The sequence below is a fragment of the Lutra lutra genome, chromosome 7 (assembly GCF_902655055.1).
Source record: "Lutra lutra chromosome 7, mLutLut1.2, whole genome shotgun sequence".
NCBI lineage: Eukaryota > Metazoa > Chordata > Mammalia > Carnivora > Mustelidae > Lutra > Lutra lutra.
In genome coordinates this window covers 51571097-51580751 of record NC_062284.1, presented here as the reverse complement: position 1 = coordinate 51580751, position 9655 = coordinate 51571097, and the positions used below count along the sequence as shown (strand labels likewise).

At 38.0% G+C, this 9655-nt stretch overlaps 1 protein-coding gene across 1 annotated transcript; it reads left to right on the top strand.

The window, feature by feature from the left end:
- Nucleotides 1–8198: 8198 nt before the first annotated feature.
- LOC125104404 (olfactory receptor 11H6-like) lies at nucleotides 8199–9143 on the top strand. The gene has a single exon (XM_047737041.1). It carries the CDS (start codon nucleotides 8361–8363, stop codon nucleotides 9141–9143), a length of 783 nt encoding a protein of 260 aa, XP_047592997.1. The 5' UTR covers nucleotides 8199–8360.
- The last annotated feature ends 512 nt before the right edge of the window (nucleotides 9144–9655 follow it).

The window sequence follows — 9655 nt, the reverse complement described above, 5'->3', positions numbered from 1 at the left end:
TTGAGGAATCTCCACACTGTTCTCCAAAGTGGCTGCACCAACTTGCATTCCCACCAACAGTGTAAGAGGGTTCCCCTTCTCCACATCCTCTCACACTTCTTGTTGCTAATTTTGGCCATTCTAACTGGTGTAAGGTGGTATCTCAATGTGGTTTTAATTTGAATCTCCCTTATGGCTAGTGATGATGAACATTTTTTCATGTGTCTGATAGCCATTTGTATGTCTTCATTGGAGAAGTGTCTGTTCATTTTTAAAATTTTATTTATTTGAGAAAGTGAGTGAGAGAGCATGACCCAGGGGAGAGGCAGAGAAGCAGACTCTCCACCGAGCAGGGAGCTTGACATTGGACTTGCTCCCAGGACTCTGGGGTTATGACCTGAGCTATAGGCAGATGCTCAACCCACTGAGCCACCCAGGCACCCACAAGGCATCCTTTAAAAAAGAAGACACTAAAATGCTTTCTAGAATTACAACTGCATTTTTCATAATGAATTTATCCTGCCTGCTGAAAGTGATTACTTGTTCACTTTAAAAAAAAATCTACTTTATTCTAGCAGAACGGGGCAAGAATCGATGAGATCTTTGTTAGTTCTCTGAAACTACACTGAAACCATGTTTGCAATTCATCAGAGGTCAAAACATTCAAAGAGTTTCCCTAACTCATGAGGCTCTGACAAGATTACATGGGGAATCTAAGCACATAAATGTTAAGTGGTTTATCACCCTGGCACAGCTAGTATATCATAAAGTTTGGCCCAAGGTCTTCTGAATCACAGACCAGTGCTGTCTTCCAGTTATCTCCAACCCATGACAATTTACCTTGCTACAAAGTTAAAATAGGCAAGTGTGTGCCAAACCTCTTAAAAATATACATACATATGATCTAGTTCCAATATTTTTTCTAAAGAAAATAGATCCTCAGAAAATTTGCATTAAATTTTAAGTTCCCCAGCCAAAGCAATCTTAAAAAAGAAGAACAAAGCTAAAGGCATCATAAGTCCAGATTTCAAGATAAACTACAATGTATTAGTAATCAAAATAATATAGTACTGCCACAAAAATAGGCACATAAATCAATGGAACAGAATAGAGAGCCCAGAAATAAACTCATGATAATATGGTCAATTCATCCATGAGGTAAGAATATACAATAGGGAAAAGACAGTTTCCTCAAAAAGATGATGCTGAGAAAACTTGACAGTTACATGGAAAAGAATAACATTGGAACACTTTCTTATACCATATACAAAAATAAAGTCAAAATGGTTTAAAAACCTAAATGTGAGACCTAAAATCATAAGACTTCTAGAAGAAAATATAGGCAGTAGTTTCTTTGACATCAGCTTTAGCCACATTTTTCTAGATAGGTCTCTTCAGGCAAGTGAAACAAAAGCTAAAATAAACTATTGGATCTACATCAAAATAAAAAGCTTATGCACAGAAAATCATCCACAAATCAAAAAGGCAAACTACTGAATGGGAGAAGACATTTGCAAATGATATATCTGATAAGAGGCTAATGTCCAAAATATATAGAGAACTTACATAATTCAACACCAAAAAAAAAAACCCCACACAATCAGATTTAAAAATGGGTAGAAGACCTGAATATACATTTTTCTAAAGAAGACATATAGATGACCAACAGAGACATGAAAAGATGCTCAACATCACTAATCATCAGGAAAATGCAAATGAAAACCACAATGAAATGTCACCTTATACCTGTTAGAATGACTAGCATCAAAAAATAAGAAATAAGCATTAGTGAGGATGTGGGGGAAAAAAGAAAACATTCTTGTTATTTGTGGGAATGTAAATTGGTGGGAATGTAAATTGGTGGGGTCATTGTGAAAAACACTGTAGAAGTCCCTCAAAAAATTAAAGATAGAATTACCATATGATCCAGTAATTCTACCAACAAAGAAAACAAAAGCACTATTTTGAAAAGATATATGCACACCTATGTTAATTGCAGCATTATTTATAATAGCCAAGATACGGAAGGAACCCAAGTGTCCATCCATAGATGAATGGATAAAGAAGAAGTGGTATGCATGTGTGTATATACATATATATGTGTACATGTATACATGAAAGCATGTAGAGAAAGCATGAATTCTGAAGTCTGAATAAACACAGAAAATAAAGTAAAAAGCCATCACAATCTATTTCAAAGCCCATCTGTTATATAAATGAGCCAATGATGGCTTCCATACCTTGGCCCCTACATTGTTTACTTCTTTACAACATGTTGAATCCTGGTAGCTCAAAGCCCAAAGGTACCAAAATTTTTAGATACCTAATTATTTTACATATGGACCAAAGAAATAGATTTTTAGCCATCCAGAGCCCACCTACCTTGCATATCACGGAAACTGTGCCCAATATCTGCTAGTCATCGATAAGATAAATTCTGCCTGCTATAGGTAGATAAAAACCCCCAAGTTATTGCTGCCCTTTGGTACTTTCTGACATAGAGTCCTCCCCCTCTCCAAGCTAACAGCACCTAATCAAGTAAGCTTACTCTCTGATCCCCATCTTTTTCCTGGGTGTTAGTCCTCCTTCCCTTCTGAGTACTGGTCTGTAAGCCTATAACCTCTGAAAGGTCTCATGAAAGGTGAGGGATTTCCCCGGCAAGCAAATGTTCCAAGCAGTGTCCCCAGACAAAAGTTGTTGAAGCTACTGCCACCTCATGGTCATATCTTTTACTTCAGAACCACCAGAACCACCTCCCCCTACACAATTCTGGCAGAATAGCCTTTGGCCAAACGAAAGAACAATTCAAATTTTTGCTCAGAGAGTAAGTGTCCTACACACATTTTTTTCAGGAAAAAAAATAACAATTTCTTCAATTAATAGAATTGGATTATTTGTAGTTTCATGACATAACTCTGGGGTCTTACTGACTACAATACAGTCCAGAATTCCATTTTTTGCCCCCTTTGTCTATTGTCAACTTATGACCTTTAAATACTATTCATATTTATCAGTGTTAATGAAAACTTCAAGTTCTCACTAACCTTAGTACTTCCCATTACACTTTTTTTTAATGTCATTGAGGTTACTTAGGCAAGTTCTTTTTTTCCTTGACATATCTTAAATGCTTATCACAGAGTTTCAGGATTGAAAAAAAAATTGCTTTTGACGCTTACTTAAATCCCTTCTACCACTTTCTCAGCCTACATCTGACAAAATCCATGATAGAAAGTATTCTTCTTAAGTAGCTTGGTCCATCACTGGACAGGTTCCTTTTTTTTTTTTTAATTAATTAATTTATTTATTTGACAGACAGAGATCACCAGTAGGCAGAGAGGCAGGCAGAGAGAGAGCGGGAAGCAGGCTCCCCGCTGAGCAGAGAGCCCGATGCAGGACTTGATCCCATGACCCTGTTATCATGACCTGAGCCGAAGGCAGAGGCTTAACCCACTGAGCCACCCAGGTGCCCCTACTGGACAGGTTTCTCTGTTAGAAAGCTATTCTCCATATTGAATTGTAATGTATCTCCCTATAACTTTTAACTATTATTTTTAATTCTGTATTTTGGAGACAAATGGGACAAACTGAATTGCTGTGTTAAATGATCACCTCTTTTTTTCTGATACAGTCTTTGTCTTCCAATTTAAATATGCAAGTTCCTTCCACTGTTACTCATTTTTCATAATTCCAAGCCCTTCTAAATTGCTTCCTCCAAAATCGCTGCCATTTGCCCATGTGCTTCTTAAATTATGGGACCAGAATTTATGAAGGACTCTTTATCTGACCTCTGCAGAGTCAAACAGGATCAGAGTATTACCTCCATTATACATTCCAAAGTCACAATATTAGTTGTAGCAATTATAATGTTCATGTAATGTTATTGTAAATTTTTAATTTACTTTACCCAGGCTAAAGTGAGACTAAAATACAAATTAACAAGACCAGTAAGGCAATACTTAACAGTCAAGTAATAATGGAACAGTTGTTACTGATCTAAAAATCCCAGCATTCCCAGCTTGTATATGTACTCAATTATAGAAAGGAATAGATGAAATAAGCCTTTGAAGGGTTTTGTAAATTCTTTACTATAACTAAACTCTGTCTTTATATCCTTTGGCTTTATAGAACCCTTTGCTCTTACACTTTCATCCTAAATCCAGGTTGTCTCTTTTGTGGGAAAACACAGCTGCATCACTATAAAAAAGATATGCAGATGCTTCTGGTTATATGTAACATTCTGATCCAAGACTTAAAATCAACTTATTCTTCAGCTTAGATCCTGGACTCACCATCTTTCCCTTTTCCCCTAGAGGCTGGACCAATTTAAGCCTCAGTTAAAGAAATACTTTCTGAGATCTAGCCAAAACTTTATCATTGTTATTCCTAGATGAGGCCACTGGGAAAAGTCAGATAATCCAGGAGGGTCAGAAGCAAACCTTGGCACAATTATTTAAAAGCATACAAGGGACTGGAGCTCAGCAGTAAGGCCTGTGTAGACATAGAGTGCTCTGGATCACCACACTTCCAAGATGGACTGTCAAGAGCAGAAAAATCATGATTCACAGTGTGTTTGCTACATACCCTCCTTTAGAGGCAGGGCTATAATCAGTTGTTTCCAAATCAGGAGAAACTATGATGCCCTGTATAACTTCATATAACCAGCATGAAAGGTCAATATAGTCATTGTGTGGTCTTCAAATAATTGCTATCCTTGATAATATTACTCTTCCAACACTCATCCCCTTACAGTAGTGTGAATTGGAGCACAACTTTGTTTGACATGGCTACACATTTTTTCCTGCTGAAATGAGAGGACAAAGAGATCAAGGCTGACTCCAGGAGAGAGAAACCTACACTTGGATGTCTGGCCTCTATTGGATTCTACAATCCTCACATAATAGCTTTAGGTAAGGTACAGCTCAGATTTTTTTTGGTAATGTCTTTTTTACTTTCTCTAACCCTTTGTTGTATTTTTTCCATATGAAAATGTAATTTAAAATAGTTTCCTCCTAATGGAAATTGGTTATACTCTCAAATATATAACATAGCCTACAGCATCAGAACTGTTCTAAATAAACATTGTCATATGTATTTTATTTATAAATATATTAATAAATATATTTAATAAAAATAATAGTATTTTACTTAAATTGAAATGTTAGCTGAACCCCCAAACCACATGGGCCATGAATAAATTGTGACAATTTGACAACTTCATTCTATACCTTATTACTTATTCAAATCCCATATACCAGATTTCCTGACCCTGAATATGGGGTAGAAGAAAACATTCGGTAGTAAGAGAAGGACATTTTTCTGTTAAAGGACATTGACTAACTCCATAGAGAAAAAATATCAGTTATGGACTATAAACACATTTTCTTCAAGAGGGCCATTTAATAAAATAAAGATATGGACAATTAGAAACAGAAGACAGCAAGAAACAGTGCACACACACACACACAAACACACACACACACACACACACACACACACACAACTTTAGAGGAGATTATATAGTGACAATAAGAAAGATCACAGCACAAAGCAGCATGGATGAAAGAGACAAAAAGAAATATGAAATTATTTAAACGGTGTTGTATTGAGCAGGCTCCTGTCATGGATATCCTCCTGTTTTCCAGGACTAATGGTATATCCCTATAAAAAACAAAATCTTTGTTGCCTTGCTTTTGTTTTTTAGCAAAGTGGAGTTTCCACTCTTTGCATTTTTTTAAACCTTTTTTCCTCTGGCTATAAGCAATTATTTCCCTAACTGGTTACTATTAGGGCATGTTCATTAATTGAGATAACAAATATTTAGTAAGCACCTATAATATACCAGATAGTGTCCTAGATTCTAGGAATACGTTGGTGAGCAAAATAATGTCTTCCTCTTACATTCAGACTGTTGAGACAGAAAATACACACTAAGTATATAATACAATGCCAGGTAGCTATAGGCACTTTGAAGAAAACTAAAGTGGGATTGGGAAACAGAGTAGCAAGGATGGGCTAAAGTAGGGAAAGGCCTCTGTGAGTTTCTGATTTTTACCAGAAATCTGAATGAAGTAATAAATTAAGACAGGTGAATACTGGCCAGGTGGAGCGAGGGACAGAGAGAGGGGTGATCCAGGCCTGTATATAGACCACCCTTGGCATAGTCAAGGATCAGCACAGCTGGAGTGAGCCCAGTAGGGGTAGGAGTGGTAGGAAATGAGGACATGGAAGAAGGCCTCATTGGCCTTCCTAGCTATGGTAAGAAACTGTTTTGTTTGTTTGTTTGTTCGTTTGTTTGTTTTTAGATTTTATTTATTTGACAGAGAGAGACCACAAGTAGGCAGAGAGGCAGGCAGAGAGAGAGAGGGAGGGAAGCAGGCTCCCTGCCAAGCAGAGAGCCCAATGCGGAACTCAATCCCAGGACCCTGAGATCATGACCTGAGCCAAAGGCAGCAGCTTAACCCACTGGAGCCACCCAGACGCCCCAGGAACTGGGAGGTCTTAAAGTATATATATAAAAGATTGAGAGCTAGTAGATGACATGGTCAGATTTTCTAAAAACTGTCATCTAGTTACTATATGGGTAAGTCTCTAGGCATATAAAAATGGAAACAGGCAATTTAAAAGGCTTTTGTAGTGGTCAAAATGGGAATAACATTCACCAGGGTGAAAGCTGATAGGAACGCTAAAAATTGTTCAGATTCTGAATGTTTTGAGGCCTAGAACACTTGTTGATGTAGAGTATTGAGAGGAGTGGTAAAGATGTGGCCAAAGTGTATAGGCTGGACAGCTGAGTGATTGGTGGTGCCATTTAGTGGTATGGCAGTAAAGGAAGGATTGGCCAGTTTGAGGGAAGAAGAATCTTAAAAAGTTTAATCATAGGCATGTTTCATTAGATATCAAATGGAGATGCTGAGAAAGAAATTGAGCAGATAAATCCAGGTTATGAAAGAGACTTCACAGCTAGGGAGAGAAAAATCTGGCTTCATCTTGCATAGTTGGTTGGCTTTTATATCAAGGGGCTAACTGGCAGGTCACTTGCAGAGAGAGGATCAGTGAAGAAGGAAAAATATTCCTGGGGATTAGGTCCTGGGGAAAACATGTACAGATCAAGTCAACCAGGAGAAACTCTGACATAGAAGCTTGAGATAATATATAGAGAGAAATGAGAATGACTAGTCTATGCACAGATCTCCAATTAATATAATTCAAGTCTCACAATGCTTTCAGTGATACAACACCATAGTTATTTTTACTTTACTTGACAAAATATATATAGAATACTATCATGAGGTAATTTCCTGCATGTGATAAATTTCAACTGAAGACTGAAGCCTGTGTACTCTAGTTAGGGTAAATCTCAGTTAAAAGAGATCATTAGTGTTTAGTCTAAACCTCATTCGTTTAGGGACACCTGGATGGCTCAGTTAGTTAAGTGTCTGCCTTTGGCTCACGTCATGATCCCAGGCTCCTGAGATGGAGCCTTGCATCAGACTCTCCGCTCAGTGGCGAATCTGCTTCTCCCTCTCCCTCTGTGATCTCTCTCACTTGCTCTCCCTCAAATAAAGTCTTTAAAAAAATAAAAAAATAAAAAAATAAACCTCATTCATTAAACCTCATTCATTCATACCAATTTTATTTAAAATGTTTATTCAAAGTGACAGAACAAGAAGCTTACTCCTCTTCAGCAACAAATTTTTAACTGTAAAAGGAACAAAGCTAAAAATAAAGAATACTTTGAAGAATTGTGCCTATCACCAAACACTGAGAGAAAGTAACATTGCAAATTGTGTGATTTCAGGAGATCTTTAAAAATAAGAGGTCACACAAATGTCACAAGTGGCCTCACTGATAGCAATGGTTGACTCTAAGTTGATGTTTCTGAACTTGGTTGAAAGCCTCTGAATGACAAGAAGCATCTATCTTAATTTTATGTAGTGCTGAGGACACATAAAAAGGCAGGGATTTAATGGCCCATGATGAGCATGGTAATCATGATGGTAAAACTATAACAAGGACCTACAGCCCCAAGTTCCTTATTTCCTCCCAATATCGCTGGGGCAAAGTGTGCTAAATATCTTTAAGTAACCTAAAACTGTATTGTCAATTAAATTGTAAAGAAAATTGAAGAACATCTTAAGATGTAGTCATTTGTAACATGGTGATGTCTTGCTATTGCAGTTTGAAGAGAAAAAAAAATGAAAAACCCAGTTGAAAATAACCACTCTGACCCTGTGAGTGAATTCATTCTTCTTGGATTCCCTTGTTCCTGGGAGATTCAGATCCTCCTCTTCTCATTCTTCTTTGCAATCTATGTCCTGACACTAACTGGAAACCTGTGCATTATCTCTGCAGTGTGGTGGGACAACCATCTCCACACCCCCATGTACATCCTGCTGGCCAATTTTTCCTTCCTGGAGATCTGGTATGTCACTTCTACTGTCCCCAATATGCTAGCCAACTTGCTCTCTGAGACCAGCACCATCTCCTTCTATGGCTGCTTCCTCCAGTTCTACTTCTTCTTCTCCATGGGTACCACTGAGACCTTCTTCTTGTCTGCCATGGCCTTTGACAGGTACCTTGCTATCTGCAGGCCCCTGCACTATCCCACTGTCATGACTGTTCAGCACTGCATCAGAATAGGAGCTGGGTGCTGGGTGTGTGGCTTCTCCTGTTTTCTCCTCCCAGTTTACCTCATCTCCCAACTTCCTTTCTGTGGTCCCAATACAATCGATCATTTTTTATGTGACCCAGGGCCCCTTATGAAGCTGTCCTGTGTGCCAGCTCCTGCTACTGAGATCATCTGTGCCATCTTTAACTCAGTCCTCATTTTCTCCACCTTCCTCTTCATTACCAGCTCCTATACTCTGCTGATCAGATCTGTGCTGAGGGTCCCCTCAGCAGAAGGTCGGCATAAGGCCTTCTCCACATGTGGCTCCCATCTTGCTGTGGTGTCCCTATTCTATGGCTCTATCATGGTGATGTACGTGAGCCCAACAGCAGGAAATCCAGCAGGGATCCAGAAAATTGTGACTTTATTTTATTCTGTGATGACTCCATTTTTCAATCCCTTGATCTATAGCCTCCGGAATAAGGAGATAAAGAAGGCCCTGAGAAAACTGTTTCAGATTATGAGATTTGGTCAAAGACAGCCTCTCAAGAACTAGAATCCATATATGTATAGGACATATAGTGATATAAAATTACAGGAGTTTAATGGTCTTAAGCAAATTTGAGAGGCAAATATGTCTCCCATATTCCCTGAAATATTTTTAGAAATGTATATCAATGAGGCAAGTAGCAAATGAGATCTTACAAGAACTTGCATAAATCATTTGTACTAGACTTTATTGTATTAGTACTCTTGTGTGTCGTATGCAAACAGGAAAATGTGAAACGTTCTCAGACCTCTGCAGAAAAACCATATATAACCCAGATATCATCTGGTCAGCTTCTATCTCTTGCATATATAGGTAAATTTGCCTCTGATCCCCAGTTTCTCAGTGATCACCTGTTTAAAGTACCCACTGCTATCTCCCTACTTATCATACAAACATGTTCATGTGTGCTTCTTTTCTCCAACTCCTGAATCTACCTTGTGTCTTGTTTTGATTACATCAATCTGCATGTGAGACTCACCCCTTCAACATTTTATCCAAAAACAAAGAAAATCCAGTTT

Coding starts and splice junctions, on each gene's coding strand:
- LOC125104404 (XM_047737041.1), top strand. CDS start 8,361: ATGTACATCCTGCTGGCCAATTTTTCCTTCCTGGAGATCTGGTATGTC.